Source organism: Maylandia zebra, linkage group LG3 (assembly GCF_041146795.1).
Source record: "Maylandia zebra isolate NMK-2024a linkage group LG3, Mzebra_GT3a, whole genome shotgun sequence".
Lineage (NCBI taxonomy): Eukaryota > Metazoa > Chordata > Actinopteri > Cichliformes > Cichlidae > Maylandia > Maylandia zebra.
Window position 1 is genome coordinate 10410159 of NC_135169.1, and position 22119 is coordinate 10432277.

A 22119-nucleotide genomic window follows, 5' to 3' on the forward strand; every position below is an offset into this window, starting at 1 on the left:
GCCTCTCACTTCCGCACTTCTCGTACTTATAGTACGCACCGTACGTAGTACGCGTAGTGCGCGTACTTCAAGCGTGCAGTCTCTTAATTGGGACACAGCCCCTGAGAATGATGCATACTCGGCATAGACATCTCTTCTTGTGGAAATCCTCGATGACAGGAAGTGGAGTCCCTGTGATGTGTTGGGCGGTTTTCACCACCCGCTGCAGTGCCTTGCAGTCAGCAACAGAGCAGTTCCCACACCAGACTGTGACACAGTTGGTCAGGATGCTCTCTATCACACAGCGGTGGAAGTTACCCAGTATGTCATTAGAAAGATGGTTCTTCTTCAGGGTCCTCAACAAAAAGAGGCGTTGATGTGCCTTCCTGACCATGCTGGAGGTGTTAGTTGACCAGGACAGATTCTCAGAGATGTGGATCGCCAAGAACTTGGAGCTGGAGACCGGTTCAACAGCTGTGCCATTTATGTAGATGGGGACATGGGTGTCTCTCTTCTCTCTACTGAAGTCCACAATGAGCTCTTTGGGTTTGCTGGTATTCAGGAGCAGGCTATTGTCAGCACCACACAGCTAGGTGCTTTACCTCTTCCCTGTAGCGAGTATCATCGTTGTCACTGATGAGACAGTCACCGTGGTATCATCTGCAGACCTGATGATGGAGTTGGATCCATACTAAGGTCTGCAGTCATAGGGGAACGGGCTCAGCACACAGCCTGTGGAGTGCCAGTGTGAGTGTGATGGTGGTAGAGCAGTTATGGCCTGGCCTAACATGTTGAGGTCTGTTGGTCAGAAAGTCCATGAGCCATGATCCAGGTACAGATGGAGTTGCTGAGTCCAAGATCCGCAAGTTTGGTGATCAGCTTGGAGGGAATAACTGTGCTGAATGCTGAGCTGAAGTCAACTAACAGCATTTTTGCATAAGTATTCTTGTTGTCCAGGTGTGAGAGTACACAGTGAAGAGCTGTGGATACAGCATCCTCTGTACTCCATTGTTTCAATTGACAAATTGATGAGGGTCCAGTGTGGGGGGCAAGCATGTCTTGAGGTGCATGTCCTGTAATGCATCAGAGCCAGCAGCTTTTTGAGCGTTGTGTGATGGAGAACTTTGCTTTGCATGATGTTATAAATACTTGGCTAATCCTCAGAATCTCTGGACTTTTACTTAGAGATATTATATTCAGTCCTGTAGAAAGTTATATACTTAAAAATATATTATTCTCTCTGGTTACTTTGGTATAAATGACTCTGAATCACTTTATGGTAAATAGCAAGCTATTGGCAAAAAAAAAAAAAACTGTGAAAGAACTCCAGATCACAAGTCTGTAGTTCGACATACAAGTGACGGCCTTTGACCTTCATCAGTTTTTATTTAATTGTGTCAGAGAAACTCAAACGTGCAGCTGAGTACATCAAGTGTTTAAAACAGAAGCTGTGCAGGTCTGAGATCAGCAGCTTTGTAAAACACCAGGCTGAGGTCCTGTTAGTGCTGATATACAGTGACACAGTTACATTTCAATTCAATTCAATTTTATTTATATAGTGCCAAATCACAACAACAGCCGCCTCAAGGTGCTTTATATTGTACAGTGGATTGTACAATAATAGATGCAGAGAAAAACCCAACATTCATATGATACATGGGTGATTAATCCTTTTGTTTTTTTGTCTTTAACTTTATCAATAAAACAGCTGCAGCTTTCACTACAGCACATGTGGTACTTTAACCTTTGTACTGTTTTCATCAGTTCATTCTGCAGTTAACATGTGAACATGTTGGATGATCTGTCTGCTGTCACTGGGTGGTGCTGAGGTCTGAATCTGAGGACAGCTCCTGTAATCACAAAGAGAACAGAACCATCGCAAACTGAAATATAAAGTTTATCTCAAATCTGAAATAAAGCTGATCTTTCTGTCCTCACACACCCAGGATATGAAGCTCTTCTCTTACATTTCTTTAGTTCTTCAGCTCTGCTGACATACGAGCTGTTTATTTTTTAAAGCCGTATATGTTAGGATGCCTGGGTCGTTGACCCAGGGTTTTGAGTTTATTATATTATTTATCATTTCTAGTCTTTGGTTTCTTTGTTAAGTTCTGTCTTATGGTTTATGTCTCCCTGTGTCTAGTCAGACTCTGTGTCTGTAGTTCAGTTTGTGTTATGTTTCCATTTTTACTTTGAAAGTCCGTGTCTCATGTAAATGCGTCTGGTTTTGCTTCCTTTGTCTCGTCAGTTCTGATTTGCCCCAGCTGTGTTTCCCTCCTGTTACCCATCCCTGATTGCTCCCTCTGTGTATTTAAGCCCTGTGTTTCTCTGTGTCTGTGTTGCGATCTACCCTTATCCACCTTTATCTTGCTGTGTGGTCTGTGTAAGGTTATTTTGTATTCTCAGTTTTGTTACCCTTTTTGAGTTCAGCATTAAAGCTGTTTAAGTTCACGTTTGTCTCTGGAGTCTGCACTTTTGGTCCTTTTCCTGCCTCCACACAGCCGTTCCATAACAGAATGTACCAACAGATTTTCCAATATAATGTTAACCTTTGAGTTGTTGGTGCTTTGTGAATGTGAATCTCCATACATGAGCAGATGGAGCAGGTTTCAGTCCTGGTTCAGTCTGCTGCTGCACCGTGGTCACCAACATACACAGGTATCATAACAAATATTAATGCTTTTAATTGATGCTTTTTTTTTCCCTCTCAAAGGATGTAAGCTGTACTGCACATGTAACTTTGTGAACAATACCTCAATAAGAATGATTCAGACTGTTTTATTTAACCTGAATATTTGAAACAAACTTAGTAAAAACAATACACAGAGTCAGTGTTAAAAATGTAATCAGTGGAAAAATTAAACATATATTTTAACTTAAGCTGCCAAGCAGAAGTATTTGGTTTGAGTACATAAATATTAGGCTTTGCTATTTAATACATAATTAATGATTAGTGAGGGGTTACTGAAGTGCAAGCCTTTTTTAAAATATGTGTTAATATCCTTACAGATGTGGCAAAAGAGTGAAAACATGCTTCTGTTTGCACATATTTAATAATCAGCTCTGCACAGGAGCTGCAGCAGAGTGCAGCCTGTTGCTCTTACAGTGTAATACTCATAATAAAAGTACAGTAACTGTGGTTAGTTACTGACTGAGCAGCCCAGTGCGTTTCTGTTCATTTCGTTCACCTGCATAGGTTAGCTAAACAAACTTTACAAAACAAGTTTTCCCGACAGCCGAGTGCTCATCTTAGCTAGCTAGCTAAGGACGTTAGCTACAGATTAGCTTACAAACACCTTTCACTTACCAAAAATATTGTGGCGGCTCTCAGGTCCTTCTGTCAGGCGGACACTGAAGAACACCTGAGTCTGTCAGTTTGAAACAGTCGGTAAACGCTGGACCTCCTCTCAGCGTCCCCGCTCTATGTGCCGTTCAGAGATACGCAAGTTTCTTCATGACTGCGGCTGCTGCAGATATTAGGTCGTCCATGATTTCTACAGTCACTGGTCACTGTAGAAATCATGGACAGAGCAAATATATGTGGCTCTTAAGCCCCGCCTCTCAAGTGCACCCTCAGATGCCAAAGCAGTGCCAGCTAATTGAGGCTGAAAAAATAACTGTACGTGGGAAAAACACGATGTAAGTGTGAAAACATGGTAGTGAGTGAGTTTTTTCTTTAAATTTCTATATTTATGTTTTTTCACTATCATTTCACTTTCAATACATTTGTTTCAGTTTCAATATTTTTTCAGTTTCATTTTAAGGTGGCATCGTTTTAACCTCATATGTGCGTTCAAAGTCCAAAAAAGTCCAGTTGTTTCTCTGCCAAACTCCTTAGACTGGAAGTTCTCATGTTATATTAATGTCCCACAGAAAGATTAAGGCAAAGATTAGGACAGGTTACAACTCGTGAATTTTATGTACTTATCACAGTTACAAAAAAGAATCTGCCTGAAGTCTATACATCCATACGTCTCATCATACAAAGCACTGATCTCCTACCTGCTGATGGAGCTGCTTTGGCTGGCTGTTCTTTAGGTTCTTCCATCATCTTTCTATAAAAACACGAGAAGATGATTTTACCAAAAGAAACAGTGAACACAGTCTGGGTGTCACATCATATGAATTTGTGTCATGGTTTAGTGTACGGGCCACACACACTGAAACTGATCTGTGTGAAAGAACACATCGACGACATGTGAATGTAGTGATAACCTCATCATAATAGAGGTTTTTACTTTTTCACATATTTGTTCAGTATAATGATTAAATAATCTGACAATACAAACCTAAAATACTTTGTTCCCTGTCTGCGACTTTGTGCGTCTCTGCTGTTAATGCTTAAAGGAAGTTTTAAACTTAAAATCCTTCCCCACATATGTGACTGTGGTCTCTGGGGCCATTATCCTGAAACACTGGGGCTCAGCCCTGAAAGCTTTGCTATCTTCACCTGATAACAGCAGCTGTTTAAAGTTATTGAGTTTGACAGGGAAGTGAATGTAAATGTGAGACACTGTGTGCTCACAGCTAAAGGCTGCAGTCAGCTGTGTCAGAGCGTCCAATGATCCTTTAATAAACACTCAGAGCTCCATGTTGATGAAGCTGTCATGTGTGAGCTTGTGAGGCTCCTTTAAACTGGCTCTGCTCTGTCAGATGCTCACCTCTTCTTCACTGTCTCTGCTGCACTCTCCATCTCCTCCTCTCTCTCTCTGCTGTCCTGTTTGAAAAAACAAACAAATCAGCGTGAGCCAATCAAACTCTGTGCAGATGCTGCAGCTACAGCTGATATGTCATGCAGCTGTTCATCAATCAGCTTCTGCTGCTGTTTATTCGGCTCTTACTCTGAACAGGTGCAGATCTAGGAAGATTTTCTTGGGGTGTCAAAATCAAAGCATTTGTTTTTTCAAACACACGTGCAGGTGTTACATATGGTTTAAATGATTCAAATGCAGTAAGTATACATGTTTCATATATCGTCTATAGCTGAATTATGTTCTGTAGCCTACATAATTAAACACTTTAGATGCATAGAATGTGAATTTTGATTTTATGTACTGTATATGTCACAGCATCGCAGTGTGGATGTGGAGAAGAGAGGACCCAAAAGCAGGACTCACAGGTGGTGAAGGCTGGTGTTTATGACAGAATGACAGAGCCTGAGATGGATGACTGACTGGAAGACCAGCTGAACAGAAACGACACATGTGGGACTGACAAAGACACTGAACTGGAGGACACTCAGGACTTACACAGGCTAATTATAATGATCAGGGTTCATACGCCTTTTTCAGGGTCAAATTCAAGCACTTCTTAAACACTTTCAAGGTCCCTTTTCAAACTTTTCCAGCACATCCCTCCCTCACCGCCAAAAAAAAATGCATGTTTCAATTCACATCACCTCAGTAAGACCATGTGAAAATTAAGACAAATCATCCTAGGTGAACTTAAACATCTTTGTTCCCCTTTTGTTAAGTGTTGAGAGATTTTGAGTTTTGTGTTATGTTTATTTGTAGCTTCATTTAAAGGAAGAAGAGCTTGTGAATTGGACAATTGCAGGAAAAGGGAGTGAGCACAGAAAAAATGTGCTGTGACAGCCAAAAAGCTACCTCCTGTTTCAACAGATAAGCTAACAGTTTTTCCTTTTAAGGAGTTGTTTTTGAATTCTATACATGTCACGCCTGTTGTTGTTTGAGTATAAATAAAGAATGTACTGAGAGCCCATCTCGATTCCGTCTGTGACGGGGCATCGTCCATGTACATGTAAAATCTCTGACTCTGTGTTTCTTGCCTCCTAAGAGTTTTCTCCTCACATTAAGACAGAGAAAAACACACCACACAAAAATACTGCAAAAGGAGGTTGCCTTATATACATAGTGTATGAACTCAAAATGCACATTTCACAACAAATCAACTTGTTAGAGATATTCATCTCCTGTTGAAAAAAAAACCCAAAAAAGAAATAAAGAAGTCTTCTCATCAGATATTGATGCTTCTTTCCTGTGTGACAAAAAATAAGAGAAATATGTTTGTTTGTTTTTTAAGTTAATTCCCAATAAAACTGTTCTATTGCTAACTACATTGCTGCCTGTATTATTGCTGAAGTCCTAAACGATCACCTCTAAAGTGTTTGTGCTAATAACATCATGTACAGTCAGACAGGCATGGAGAACAGCACTGACTGGGAGGCTTTGAACAGATCACGTAGTTCAATTCAACATATAAGACTTTAAGAATCCACAAGCATCTACTTAAAATCTATTTAATTTATCATCTGTGATGTTATTATGTACAATTCCAATGTATTTTGTTCATTAAATAAACAGGCAGACTTAAAGTATGAAATATTCACATAACTGTGTGAACTGTCTCTGTGGCTGATTGTGCCCCACAGGCCTCAGTGTGAGCTTGAAGACATTTATAATGTTTGAGTAGTTTAATGTGTCAGTGCTGACGATAAACACATTGAATTTAATGAACGCCGGGGAACTTTGGTAGCACAGAAACAAGAGGCTATTCTTTGTGACCATATGGATTGGTCCCTCATATTACCTTTATTTCACCCAAAGCCACCAAGTTAATACTCAAAAAAGCTGCAGCAATACACACAAATATAAACAGTACTTGGTGACAACTTTGCTTTAAGCCTTTAACCCTCTGGGGTCCAGGGTATAATTGGCCGTTTCTGATTACTTTTGATTTGGCCTCTATATTTCACCTTAAAAAACTGTTTATATTGTTTATTTATATTGTTATTTTCTCATTTTGACATAATGTGTCAGCACAATTTATCTAAATTAAGACGAAATTTAAAATACGAGCAGAAAGTGATATTTTTGACTGTAAAAACCACAAGCATGTTTAACGAATCATTTTCATAACTTGAAATGCAAATAGAAATTGTACATTTTTAAAAAATATGCACAAGTTTTGCAAACAACAAAGTTATTTGGTACTATTTACCTAAAAATGCAGCCAAGGCTCAGACGTTTTTTATATAACCATTTAAAACTATTTACAGAACAATCAGATGTTCTGATCAAATACGTAGGCACACAAATTATTTATGCAAATCCAAAAAAATTGTTTGTGTCCACTATAACAGAGGAGAATGGCACAGGGATAAACCTGCAGGTCTGACAGCAGGTGTGTCACTCAGCGTTTACACTGCAACCTGCCTTTGGTGGCTTTAAGGCAGCAAATGTGACGTTCACTAGTAGGCCTGACACACAAAACAAAACAACGACTACACTACACTACTCAACACACTAACTTGAGACTCCAAACACGGGAAATGTCACAAATCTCTCATGTCTCAAAACTGTCTCTCTCTCTCTCACTCCTAAAACTTCCGCCTCTTCCCAAACAACCAAATGCCACATGTTGCCATATTATTTTTTGATTGGTCGACATGGTACATTTTTCCACCAATAGGGAAGCAGTGTTTTTTCTTTTTTTCACTCACAAGCAAAGTGTGTTTGCTTGCGCTCTCCTTAGAAAACGCCGTTTTAACCGTTTCTTCCCGGAGTAAACGGCACTGTTGTATTCAGAAAAAAACCCATCGGTTTTATGTGGCCTATCAACACAGTTTAAAAACTGGTATATAGTTTGAAGTCCGCACTGTAACATGTTGACCTATGTTTGTATCAGCCACTAGATGGCACTGTGTCGCTGCAATGTGTGAAATACACTGGCGAGCAAGAAGCTTCGGAGGAACAGAGAAGAATAAGAAATAAAGTGGAATCGGAGCAGAGATCGGTGTGTGCGTGCATTTAGTAAGAAGCTCGGTATATGGACAAAAATAACACATGGTGTCAGAGTAGCAATTTTCTACGCAATCCCTCGCCATCGGACAGCGCAGACATGGAGGCTTACGGCGTTCCCACACCGCGTATGGATTGGGACTCCAGCAACCTGCCCGAGGCATGGCGGCGTTTCAAGCAGCACGCCGAGCTAATGTTCGCTGGTCCTCTTCGGGGGAAGGAGGAGGCAGACAAATGCAGCTACCTTCTTCTATGGGTCGGTGAGAAAGGACGGGACGTCTACAACACGTGGACGCTCACCGCAGACGACTCCCAAAAGCTTCAGACGTACTATGATCACAAAGACAAAACCTGCAAGTTGGAATTCCATGTCGTTAACACAAGCGCCCCACCTGTATTAGCAATGAAAGCTTGCCGTGACCTTAACCTGGTAAGGATCGTGATGGCAGTGACGGAGGAAAGAGACAAGACAACCAACAGTTCACAGGCAATACTAGACGAATATGCAGACGTATTTAAAGGGATAGGAGAATTTCCTGGTGAATGCAGTTTCCATGTAAATCCAGACGTTGCACCCACAGTCAGCCCACCTCGTCGGATTCCCATCGCTCTGCGAGCCCGACTCTAAGACGAGCTCGACAACATGGAAAGAAATCAAATCATATGCAAGGTCACAGATCCTACGGACTGGGTGAATGCACTTGTTGTCGTGGAAAAACCCAAGACGGGCAGACTCAGAGTATGTCTGGACCCCAGACCCCTCAACAAGGCCATACAAAGACCCCATTACCCTCTACCCACCTTAGAGGATGTCACCACAAAACTTGCTGGGGCCAAGTATTTCAGTGTTTTGGACACCAGATCAGGCTACTGGGCCATTAAGCTAAGCCACGAATCATCTCTGTTAACCACATTTAATACTGTGTTTGGCAGGTACCACTTCCTCAGGCTGCCGTTCGGCATAATCTCAGCCCAGGATGAGTTCCAGCGACGTGTGGACGAGACCTACGAGGGCCTGAGGGGCGTGGCGGCCATTGTGGACGACGTATTGGTCTTCGGAGAAACCAAACAGGAGCATGACGACAACCTGAGGGCCATGCTGCAGCGCAGCAGGGAGAGAGGTGTAAAACTGAACCCTGACAAGTGCACCATCTGCGTCAAAGAGGTCAGTTACTTCGGTCACACATTGTCACACGAAGGGCTGAAACCAGATCCACAAAAAGTAAAAGCAGTCCAAGACATGGCGCCCCCACAGAACAGGGCGGAATTGGAAACAGTGCTGGGGATGGTTAATTATTTAGCAAGATTTGCCCCACACCTGTCAGAGATAAATGCTCCACCAGCTGTTAAAGCAGGACAGTGAGTTTGTATGGGACAAGAACCATGACAGAGCCTTTCAACGAATGAAGGAGCTGATCACTAGAGAACCAGGCCCAGTTCTCTCCTTCTTCGACCCCAAGAAAGCGCTACGACTCCAGATCGATGCATCCAAAAGTGGCCTCGGTTCTGTGATGCTGCAGGACGGCAAGCCAGTTGCCTACGCATCCAAGTCACTTAACAGCACTGAGCAGAACTATGCCCAAATAGAAAAAGAGCTGTATGCTGTTCTCTTTGGTTGCAAGCGGTTCCACGAGTACATGTACGGTCAACATGTGACCATTGAGTCGGACCACAAGCCACTTGAGTCCATACTCAAAAAAACACTAGCATCAGCACCACCACGGCTACAGAGGATGATACTACAGCTGCAAAAGTACAACATCAGCATCATCCACAAGCCAGGGAAAGACATCCCGGTAGCCGACACGCTCTCCCGGAAATCCATAGAGTTCCACGACAAATCACTATGTGACGGGATGGATGCGCAGATCCACTCAGTCCTCAGCAACATGCCTGTCAGTGATCAGAGACTCTCAGAGATAAGAAACGAAACAGCCCAGGATCCTCAGCTCAACACCCTGAGACGGACCACATTGAGTGGACGGCCAGATAAAAGGTCTCAATGTCCGCCTGACATCCAGGAGTTCTGGAACCACAGGGATGAGATCTCACTGATAGACGGGATCATGTTTAAAGGAGAGAAAATGATCATCCCAAAAAGGCTCAGAAAGGACATGATAGATCGGATTCATTCCAGCCATATGGGTATAGAAAAGAGCAAAAACAGAGCCAGAGATCTTCTGTTTTGGCCAGGCATGGGAAAGCAGATTGAGGAAGCAGTCGGAGCCTGCAGCACATGCCAGGAGAGACAAGCTGCTAACCCCAAGGAACCCCTGTTGTCACATGCAATACCAGAACGACCGTAGCAGGTCATAGCCACCGATCTGTTCACTTGGAACTCGGAAGACTACATCATCATCGTAGATTACTACAGTAGATTCTTCGAGTTGGAAAGACTGCACAGCTGCACTGCAGAAGCAGTGATCCACAAACTAAAGTCAGCCATGGCTAGGCATGGTATTCCAGAGTCGGTGATTAGTGATAACGGTCCGTGCTATGCTTCGAGTAAGTTTCAACAGTTCGCAAAGTCATGGAGTTTCACCCACACCAATACTAGTCCCCATTACCCACAGAGCAACGGCCTAGCCGAGAAAACAGTCCAGACAGCAAAAAAACTTCTGGACAAGGCCAAAGCTGAACATAAGGATCCCTACTTGAGCCTATTAGAATACCGGAACACCCCCGTGGACAACTTAAAGTCGCCTGCACAACTACTCATGAGCCGGAGACTCCGCTCCATCCTCCCTGCAACACCAAAACAGCTGGAACCCCAAGTAGTTAGCCAGCAAACAGTGCGTGAGAGGAGAGAAGTCTGCCAGTAGCGCCAGCAGACTTATTTCAACAGAGCCGCCTGACCTCTGCCTCAACTATATCCTGGCACACCGGTCCGGTTCCGGCAACAAGACGGTTCCTGGAAGCCAGCTGTGGTCACAAGTTGTGCCGACACGTCCAGAAGCTACAACATAACAACAACACAGATACGGGACAAGTTTATCGCCGTAACCGTCGACACCTCCGCGAAGGCAGAAACAGCGTAGGAGGTGAGGAGTTCATTCAACCAACAGGCATCAGCGATGACAGCTCTGTGGTATCTCAGCCCCCGCCTGTGGAGCCCCCTGATAAAGACATTACAACACCTGGATACACAACTCGATATGGGCGTGTTACTAAACCGAGACAGGTCTTGGACCTGTAATATTGTAAAGGGTGCAGGCGGATCGCTGCCCTAAAAAAAAAAAAAAAAAAAGAGGCTGTTTATATGTTTGTTGTTCCAATGATGTCATTAAATGCATCTGTTTATTATGGTTGTGATGTAGCCAGTATTGAGTCAAATGCTAGGTTAGCAATGGCTGTTGCTCAGGATGTTATTCCTGTAATTTCAGTTGCCTTAGAGATTTTACAAGCCTGAGTTGTGTTTTTTTTTTAAGAAGGGAGATGTAACATGTTGACCTATGTTTGTATCAGCCACTAGATGGCACTGTGTCGCTGCAATGTGTGTAATTCACTGGCGAGCAAGAAGCTTCGGAGGAACAGAGAAGAATAAGAAATAAAGTGGAATCGGAGCAGAGATCGTGTGTGCGTGCATTTAGTAAGAAGCTCGATAGTATCACCAAGATGGCGCCGCGTATGGATGCCCTGGTGCTTCAGTGCTTTACTTCTGTTTTGTTTTTGTGCATAACTTCTGTGTCTGGGCACTCCTCTGGATATTCTTACACCAGAGAAGAGCTTCTTAACTACAGGACTACAACACCTGTGGATTTACTTCCAATATTTGTCGCATCTGCGACAGATTTACTGCAGACTCTGATCAGGAAAGTGAGACGTCGAAAGAGAGGAAAGCGAGCCGGCGCACTCGTGCGACTGAGGAGACGCGGACTGCGAACTGCTCTTCCTGGGATCTTCCTTTCCAATGTACGCTCACTCGGGAATAAGATAGACGAGCTGGCCCTGATGAGAAGCATGAACAGAGACTTTGCCTCCTCCTGTGTCTTATGTTTTACGGAGTCGTGGCTCTGTGAGGACATCCCGGACTGCGCGCTCAAGCTGGAGGGCTTTCATCTGCTGCGCGCGGACCGGCAGGCCGCTCTCTCCGGTAAAACCAAAGGTGGAGGTGTCTGCTTCTATATTATAGTGGCTGCAGACTCCCATCTCTGCAGGACCTGTACACCTCCAGGACATTGGGGCGTGCAGCTCGGATCTCAGCTGACCCTTCTCACCCTGGACACAGTCTGTTTGACCTGCTCCCCTCAGGCAGGAGGCTCCGGTCCATTCGCACCAGAACCTCTCGCCATAAGAACAGTTTCTTCCCCTCTGCTGTTGGACACATGAACAATAACCATATGACTGTCCCCGCCACTAACACATGACCCTACGCTGTGTCACTGCATCATTCCATGTTTGCACTGCTCACCACCTGCACTCATGTATATATCATGTATATATCTATCCACTTAGCACTTTTAATTCTTATTCTTATTTTTATTTTTTCATGTCTATTTAAGCGTTATTTATGACAGTATGTTTGCACTGAAGCACCGCAGCAATTTCCTAATGTTGTAAACCTGCTCAACATTTGGCAATAAAACCCTTTCTGATTCTGATTCTGATACGGACAAAAATAACACACGCACGTTCAACCCAAGTTGAAATGGAGACTCTGGGTCCGCCGTCGAGGGTAAATCAGAAAGCCTTAAGTTAGCTAGTTATTATCGGGCTAATGTTTAAAGCTTTCACTTGAGTAAATTAACTCATATTACTGCTAAGCAATGTTAGCTAAGTTCACAGCATATTCCATAATAGCGCTTCCATACTGCATCACACTCAGTGGATTTCAATCAAATCTACAGCGAGTTTGATAGCTAGCAAAATAATAATCATAATTTTAAAAAATAGCATGTGTAACGTACACATACTGGAAAATTATTTATTAGGACTCACCTATCATGCGACTAGAGAGCGCAAACTCCGCTCTTGTCATTTTCAATGAAACACTCATTAAAACAGCGACCTACAGGTATGTTAGCGCACTCATCCCCGACTGTCCGAGGGAGGGGCGGGGTCACACGTTGAAACAGACACAAGGCAGCTTCATTTTATTTCTCTATCTGACAAGAAAACTATTCAATCAGATAGTTATTTGTGGTGAATTCAGACCTCATCACCACCCAGTGACAGCAGACAGATCATCCAACATGTTCACATGTTAACTGCAAAATGAACTGATGAAAACAGTACAAAGGTTAAAGTACCACACGTGCTGTAGTGAAAGCTGCAGCTGTTTTATTGATAAAGTTAAAGACAAAAAACAAAAGGATTAATCACCCATGTAACTGTGTCACTATATATCAGCATTAACAGGACCTGAGTTTGGTGTTTCACAAAGCTGCTGATCTCAGACCTGCACAGCTTCTGTTTTAAACACTTGATGTACTCAGCTGCATGAAGAGCACACTTGAGTTTCTCTGACACAATTAAATTAAACCTGATGAAGGTCAAAGGTCACAGTTTTCACAGTTTTTTGCAGATAGTGTTATTTACCATAAAGTGATGCAGAGTTATTCATACCAGAGTAACCAGAGAGGATCATATATTTTTAAATATATAACTTTCTACAGGACTGAATATAATATCTTTATGTAAAAGTCCGGAGCCTCTGGGGAGTATCCGAGTATTTATAACATTACACAAAGCAAAGGGCTCCATCACAGTGTTTATGAAATGCTGGGTTTATCCATCTCCTGGGGCGGGCCTACAGAGGAGTGCTGAAGATTTCCCCGTGAGGGAGCTGCTGGTGAAGATCATGAGTCCTGCTTGATCAGTGCGATGAGCTTCAGTGTTCCTGGTGTTTCTTAAATGATCCCTGTCTCAGTGGGTCAACAGAACATCTGGCACAGGACAGCTGTGATGAAAGAAAGGCAAGAAGTTTCTCCAAACCTCTGGACCCAGGAAACCCAGCTTGGTCCTGATGGTCTGCCTCACTAGTTTCTCTCCAGGGTGAATGTAGCTGTTGATATAATATGGACTCTATTATTAAATGAAAAGAACACATTAGACTACACTACTGAAACCTTCTGCTGCTGTTTTTAAAGTTTCCATGTTACCAGGCTGTAGAGATTTAAACAGTTTTAGATCCATGACACTGTTAGATTATAATATTATTTTATGCCATGTTATACCCCTAATTAAAGATTGTGAATTATTATGTAGTTTTAGTTTGCATTATTCTCCTGAATTAGAAGAAGCTGATAACTATTACATTTGTTAAACTGATTTGCATTAAAGTAGACTGTTGACTTATTGTGAATGAATGATATTGTTTATGATGCATTATACTGCTGAGTTATAAGAAATGCTGTTCGCAGAAAGTCATCGCCTTATTTGTCTGATTAGAAGAGAACATGCTGGAGTTTTCTGCCCCATCTCAGCAGGAGCAGATAAACAGGGAGCCAAGGTCGTAGCTTAGGCGCCGTGTGAGAGAAAGCATGTGAATGTTTAGGCTTTTATGATAAGGTGGAGGCACCAGAGGTTATAAGAGTTTGAGCAATGCTCCACCATTTTGAGATTTTGAGGCTGTCTGCATCAGTGTCCATCTCCCACGCGTGTGATCATTAAAACCATCGTTTGACTCAACCCGACCGGACCAGTGTTGTTATTGTGGTTTTCCTCTTGTCTCCATCCCCAATATTTTTGAACCTTAACAACACTCAGTCTTATGTTAAAATCTCAAAGGACAGCATTATATTTTTGATATTAACAGTAACTCTGGGCCTCTGTGGAGTGTGCAGCTGATCTCATCGCTGTCTAAAAAACACAAGAAGTGCTGAATCCTTCAATAACACAGACTATTAGAGTAACAGGTGTGTAGCATCGCTAACTAGCTAGCAACAAGCCTCCAACACAGTGCGTATGCTAGCAGCTAATCTAACTAACGAATTAACAACAGAGTGATTTTAGAACTATAAGATGATAAGCTGTGTGTCTTTTCTTATAACAGTGACATGGTTGTATTTACCTTAATTAAACGAGTCGTCAGTCGCGGTAAACCAGCAAAAAACTCCAGCCGCCAGGCCACGTAAAAAGTGTAGGGGGCGTGTTTGCAGTCACGTCAGGCGGGTGTGTGGGCGGGAGCGTTACACAGTCGCTCCACCTCAAGTCACTACTGCGCAGACTCTGGCTCCAAATTTGCAAGATGGCAGCCTCCACAAGCGGGATATTTTGGCTTCATTTTTGCACAATGGAAGGAGGCAGGGTCGCGTCATCCATCTTTTATACAGTCATTGGTTTCTACACTGGTTAGCAGGCAACCGTCTGCTGGAGGAAACAGTCTGAGTCACATGACTCTCTGTGGTGGAAATGTCACTTCCTGTTGGAGTGGAGCCAACTCTTTGTGATGCAGTTTTTATAAAATCAGACGTTTACGTGTTTAATCTGCGTCTAAACTCCACCTGTGCTAAATAATAATCTATCAAAGCAGCTGTGACCTCTCTGTGAGTATAAAGACTCAGAGCTCCCACCCGAGGGATTAATAAAGTTTCATCTAATCTAATCTAATCTAATCTAATCTCTAATCTAGCTCAGAGTCTCTCAATCGAGCTCAGGCCACATTCAGAGAGTCAGTGAGGGGAGAGCAGCGGCTCCTCTCCACCTCCTCCACAAACTGATGGAGGCAGGAAAAACTGCCTTCAGTCATCAGGAAGTAACAAAAACTCTGAGTTCAGCTGCTGTCCTCATAAACCAGACGGTCCTCTTACTGTGACGTACAGCTCTCTGTGTTTCTACACTGGTTAACCGTCTGCTGGAGGAAACAGTCTGAGTCACATGACTGTCTGTGGTGGAAACATCACTTCCTGTTGGAGTGGAAATCAGACGTTTACGTGTTTAATCTGCGTCTAAACTCCACCTGTGCTAAATAATAATCTATCAAACCAGCTGTGACCTCTCTGTGAGTCTGAGTATAGAGCAGGGGTGTCAAGCTCAAACACACAGTGGGCCAAAATTCAAAACTGGAACAAAGTCGCGGGCTAACAGTAATATTTATTGAAAAAAATATCTCCCTCCAGATATAAGAATGAATCTTTTCTTATGGACTCAAACAAGTTTTGCTGAAAAACTGAATATGGAACAAGCAAAGCTTAATACTAAACAATATATATATTAGCTGTATAATACCAGCAGGCCAGCTCGGCCTCGTTGGTCCAGCTGTGAGTCCGTTACCGTGAACTATGGAGCGGCAGATTTGTGCTGAACTAAGCTGCACACAGCTGATGTTAGCCAGGAGAACATTACAGATTGTTAACATTACCTCAACACGGAGCTTCACACGGAGACGATCAGCATCAGTCAGAGACACCAAGTTCAGGAAGTGAAACAGGAAGGAAACAGCCAGAGAGGCGTTTGACAAAGCTGCTGTTAGAACAGATGTTACCATCATGTTAACAGACCCTGCAGCATCACGTGGCACAAACAGCAGTGTGCACATTTACACATGTGGAACAGGAAGGTCATTAATACCTGTCTCTGTGAACACCTGTCTGAACAGGAGCTGCACTCATGAAGCTCCAAGTAAGACTGAGTTTAACACAGAAACTTAAAGACCAAATATTCAACTTCCTGATCCAGGATTCAAAGAGGATCAGCAGAGGTGAGGTGTTGGAGGATTGGATGTTCCAAACACAGCTGCAGTCAGAGAAACAGATGCAGAGACAGACGAACATCATGTGCTGAAGATCAAACTCTGTACAGACACAGGAGACAGCAGCATCGACTGTGATGCTCTCAATGACCACGTTCATGTTAAACACAGTTAGCAAAAGAAAATGAAAAAGAGAGAGAAAAACTTAAATAAATTCCTGATTCTTACAAATTTACTTTAATAAGCCCCGCACTCCCGTACCGGGGGCAAAAGGGAGGAGATCACGTTTGATGGGTTATAACACGTCAGAAATATAAGTCCTGACAGAAATAAAAGAATAGTTACGTAAATGCCCAAAAGTCCATAAACAAACGAAACCGAACCAGAAATTCTCCAGACTTCATGTAACCGGCTAAAGAAAGGCTAGTTAGCTTCCAGAGCTATCACCGATTCCAAACACCAAGTTTCACCGCACTCCGACTACAATTCACTGAAATAGCTGCAAAAGAAAACCACAAAAACACACAGCGGCACAAATGTGCTAAGACAGAAACTGGCTTACGGTCCCGATTTCCTGTTATTTTTGCCGATAGCATCGTGATTATCAGCAGCTACCACGGCTGACTAGCTGCATCAGAGCCACATCCATCAACAACCGCCATTATCCGGTCGTTAAGTGATGACGTGACGAATCCTACTTCCGGGTCTAAAGTAGTCTGCGTTTAATATGGCTTTTGTGTTGTTAACATGTTTAATGTTATGTATTTTCTTCTATTTGATCTCAAAAAGCTCCTAAAACAGTCAGTGATCACTGTTGACCTCCCTCGGCTTTTATTACCGCTAATCATTTATTTAAGCTCAGTTTTTAAAACCTTAGGATGTAACTACAGCCCAGCCCATGCAGCAGTATATAGTCATATAACCTAACCCATATAACAGTCACAGGGTCATGTTCTCTGTCTCATGTGGAAACATGTTTATATTTGTTACATGGAGCTGCTTCTGTTCCTCATGTCCTCTGTTTGATCATGGACCAGAGGACACACACACATAGAGAACATGACTCTGTGACTGTGGCAGATCACTGATCTAACGGACGCTACAGTTACCCACAATTCTCTGTACACACTGTTAAGTTTATCCAGATATAAACAGTTTTATTTCAGTAGTTTTTACATAAACAGTGCAACACAGTAACAGACAAATGGTCCTTTTTTATTTATTTAGAAGAAACAGCTGTTTTTAAATTTGGCTGTAGAATATTTAAACTGACAAAGGTTTAAAATGAATTACACACATAAATACAAGTGAGAATTAAACACACCTTATACGCTGACAACAAACACTCTTTGGCTTTAGTTTAATATGCAAGCTGACAAGAAAAAAATCCCACTGTTTTTACCTTGTTTTTTCCCTTCACCTTCCCTTTTCTGTTACAATTCAAGATTATGTTTTTCACACAGAATAAAAACCAAGTCTGAGGTTGTGAAACTGTTTCTGCATAGTTGAGAAAACACCGACTGGAGGTCATCCGTAATTCAGACTGTTTTTACTGAATATGAAGTGACGAGAGATGTCTCCAAAGCTTCAGGTTACAACCTCCATCAACTGCACTTGTGTCAGTAGCATTACAAGCTAGTTAACTGTAGTGAAATTATACTTAAACATATTATCGTATTATCGTATTAGTAGAAACTGATAAAACAGATAAAATAGCTATCATAGCCAATGACAAATAAATAAGACGTTTTTTTCAGTAGAATCAGTGTCATCCACCAACTTTGGACTGCAAACCAAACTAATATATGTACAATGTATAATACAGAATAGCTGATATGTGGACACACTGTGCAGTTTATACCTGATCATACCTGATACGTATTTAACTTTCACAATATTTAAGTGAGAAGAAGTGTGAATCTCAAATGTGACAACATCTCTCTGCACAGTAAGTTCATTATTGTGAGTCAGCACAGAGGTGGATACTGGAGTCACCAGCGCCACTCTAAACCCAGCATATACAGGTTCAGTGAAGGTGGTGTTGAAGGTGTGCAGGTGGATCCTTTTGTCAGAGGAGACGCTGTAGAAGGACACAGTTCCTGCAGAACAGTCCACATACACTGAGTGAACTTAGCCCCGCTGCCATGCAGACTGTCATCTGTAGCAAATATGAACTTTTTCATGCACACACAGACATTGTCAAAGACACTGCAGCGGGGTCACCAACCTCGACTTGGAATCTACCCGCTAAAGAACTTGGGCCCACTCTCATTCAGGCTGTTAACCATGGCGAATTTAACTAATCGATTTCAATCGAGACGCAACCTTTCGTGCTTTCACATTAACACAAACACACAATCTACATTCAACGGGCTCGCCCACCTCCGCACAGGCTTGGGCCCACTCTCGTGCAGGCTGTCAACTGTGGCAAGGATCCCACACCCTGACTGGTTCTTTAGGATGTCCTCAGGCCCCAGGTTACCTCCCTAGTCCCTAGTCCTCCCTTCCCATGGGTTTCGCCCTCACGTCTGCGAGTGTGGCAGCCAAGCCCAGAACAATTAGTCTTACTCTTGCACTTTCAGTCGCTATCTGCAACAGCCAATTTGTTTACTCAGCTTATTTACTCATTTACACCCCCGATTGAGTTGCTCTAACGCACTGGGACGGAACACACACCGCCTCTTTGTCTGCTGCTGCTAAATATCAACACTGCACCGTGTTCTTTTAATTCCTCATAGGCATCCGATGGAAGACGAAACACTGCTCAGCAGACCATTTCACACTTTGTTCTCTTACACAAGTACTTCTAGAAGGGAGGCGCATCCTGCATGACACGTTGCCGCGGATCTCAAACGGGTGATGCACGCTAACAGTTTTTATAAGAAGCTGTCCCACTCTAGTCTAAATAACAGTGTTTCAGTAACTTTCCACTAGAAGATGCTCCCATGTTATCTACTTTTTCCCAGGCAAGTGTGGGCGAGAGTCTACAGCCTTCTATCCCCCAAGGACATGTAGTCTAATGCCTTTATTTTCCAGGACAGTGTCCACTTAATACTACACCAAATGGTTATATGGCCTTTTAGTTAATATAGAGCTGAGAGCTGAGGCACTTCAAATAATTTCATCTCAACACGATTGAGCATTTAAACACATAGTGTTGTTCTTCCTTCAGCCCGAAGATCAAAGAATTGGGGTATTTAACAGTTTGGTGCTGTGACCCGGATCTTTGGTGTGCTGAGGAAGGCAGATTTGGCCCGTGGTGAGATCGTGGGGCGAGGCGAACAGAGGACCGGTCCAAAAGAATACAAAGGTGAGCACCACCTGTTGTAATAAATCGAAGTGTGCATATTGGAAATTCTAAATTAATCTGTTCGCTAAGTTACAGGTATTTCCACATGAAATTCTGTCGCTGTCTGGTTTTCGGCGCGAGAAATTTTAAAAAACACTCTAAGTTGAGGCTGGATTCTCATGTGTGACATAGGAACTGGCTCCAGCACAAGAAACTTTAAAATATTCTAAATTGAAGCTAGAGTTGCAGCATGTTCCACATTAAATTCCACATTTCATTTTGTCTATGACTGGCTTTTGAGGCAAGAAACGGTGAAAATTTATGGCTGAAAGTTTCAGTATATGAAACAGAGTTTGAAATAGAGACTGGCTGTTGACGCAGAAACAATTTAAATTATTTCCAAGTTGTTTCTGCGTGTGAGACACGCTCTCTGTGTGTTTCAGTGTGTGAAATATAAACACGGTGACAGTGAATAAGAGGCCATTAGGATGAAGAGACTTTGTTAACATAATCAGGTTCAATTCAATTCAGTTTTATTTACACAGCGCCAAATCACAACAACAGTCGCCTCAAGGTGCTTTATACTGTACAGCAGATCCTATAATAATAGATACAGAGAAAAACCCAACAATCATATGACCCCCTATGAGCAGCACTTTGGCGACAGTGGGAAGGAAAAACTCCCTTTTAACAGGAAGAAACCTCCGGCAGAACCAGGCACAGGGAGGGGCGGGGCCATCTGCTGCGACCGGTTGGGGTGAGAGAAGGAAGACGGGATAAAGTAATTGATCCAGGTCTGCTCTTTACCTGCACGTGATACAGTGAGAGACATTTCCATCGTTAATCACTGCTTAAACAGCACATCTCCTCTCTCTGGTTTCTGAACTCTCCTTTCTTAAAAACAGGAAGTGAGATGGTATTTGTTTTAGGCTGAGAGACACCAAACGTTCTTCATATCATCATTATTTTTGTCTTCATCAACAACAACACAACTATTGTATGTCTTTTGTGTCCACTAGGGTAGATGGTGACCTGCAGCATCACCCTCAGCCCCGTATGGAGGCGATTGTCACACACACAGTGACATCAGACATTCATCTGCTTTGTGCACAATGTCACTCCTTTCCTTTCTTCAGTGATCTACACACTACGTGCTGCTCGGTGAATACGTTTCAATGTATTCTATCCCCTTTCCGAGGCAGCCTTATTCAGTTTATTCCCCATTACAAGACAACAATCAGCCACACTCACGTTCACTCACACTTTTTAGGCCTATGAGCTCTGTTGAAAGCTCTCTAACGCCCAGTGACGGAGAATTCAACCATCGCAAACTCTCCTAATGCCCCAAATGGTGGCCAATCCCAACCCTTCTCACGGCGGAGTAACTGAAACCCAGGTTGTCTCTAAAATCTGTCTACCTACCAAATGGCGAAGAAGCCTGCGTTCCCACACGCGGCGGGCACGCTCCCGGACCCACGTGTAACGCACAGTCACAGTGATGCATGAGGCCCTCTCTCTTTACTTACTGTGGTGTTGCTTCTCGTTCACGGGGAGAGCCTCTGGATCCTGTCAATCGCCATCCACCCCGAGGGGAGGTCAGACGCTAACTCACTGACCTGGTCTCCAATTCACATCCAGGACTCTCTTCACGCACCCCAGGCGCCATGGCTGTCGACAGACTTTGGCGGTCTTCGTCTCCCCCTCCTCGGTGGACACACACATGGGGAAACCATGTGTCAAAAGGGGGAGTCCAGCATTAATATAAACCAATGATTCTTCTATGACTTTACTACGATTGGTGTGTTTAGCAATCCATGTAAAGGTAAAACTTCTACAGGGGTACATCCATGCCCTGATCCCTTTGTGATGACCCATAAGTAAAGCTCGCTGAACAGAAAGTAGAGTGTGCTTTCTCCAAAGGTGGCGTTTTCAGTGGGAGAAACGCTTCGTCACTCATCCAAGGAAGCACGTTCCCAGAAGCCCAGTGGGTACATCTGAAGGGGTGCAAAGCTGGACAGGACCACTCGAGCTGGTGGAGAAAATATTTCATGTGATCTAGCTGCAAGAAAAGAGAGCCTAGGAGGTCGGAAAGGCTCTGGGTCAACAAAAGGGGAACTCGGCTGAGACCCCTGAACATAGATCCCAGCCTGGGGCAGAAACAGATGATAATGCACGACTCACCATGAGGCGCCATGTGTTGTTTAGGAGATCATCTTGGTCATTTGATTTAACTGCTAATTCACCCACTTATATAGACTCAATAGGAGTGCATGCAGGACGTGTTAATGACTGAACTCGGGGATTAATTGATCTCTCATGGGAGAGACCAAAAGGGGGAATTGTAAGAATAGATTATCGTAGTGTTAGGGATTTAGTTGTATGAACCACAGTAAAGTATTCATTATTCATTTAAGCAGGTCATAGGTCATAGAACTGGGAGAACAGGTCAGAGGTGTATG

General features: G+C 43.1%; 2 protein-coding genes across 2 annotated transcripts in view; both read right to left on the reverse strand.

Annotated features, from left to right (window-relative positions):
* Window positions 1–604, reverse strand: part of LOC106676470 (uncharacterized) — a 234236-nt gene extending 233632 nt beyond the window's left edge. The window contains exons 1-2 of the mRNA XM_076877656.1: window positions 582–604; window positions 119–530 (exon numbers count right to left, since the gene is read on the reverse strand). Coding sequence (XP_076733771.1) covers window positions 119–530; window positions 582–604 — 435 coding nt within the window. The remainder of the gene's footprint in view (window positions 1–118; window positions 531–581) is intronic.
* The window catches only part of LOC143416657 (uncharacterized), a 376067-nt gene that overhangs the window by 317982 nt on the left and 35966 nt on the right, over window positions 1–22119 (reverse strand). The window lies entirely within an intron of this gene.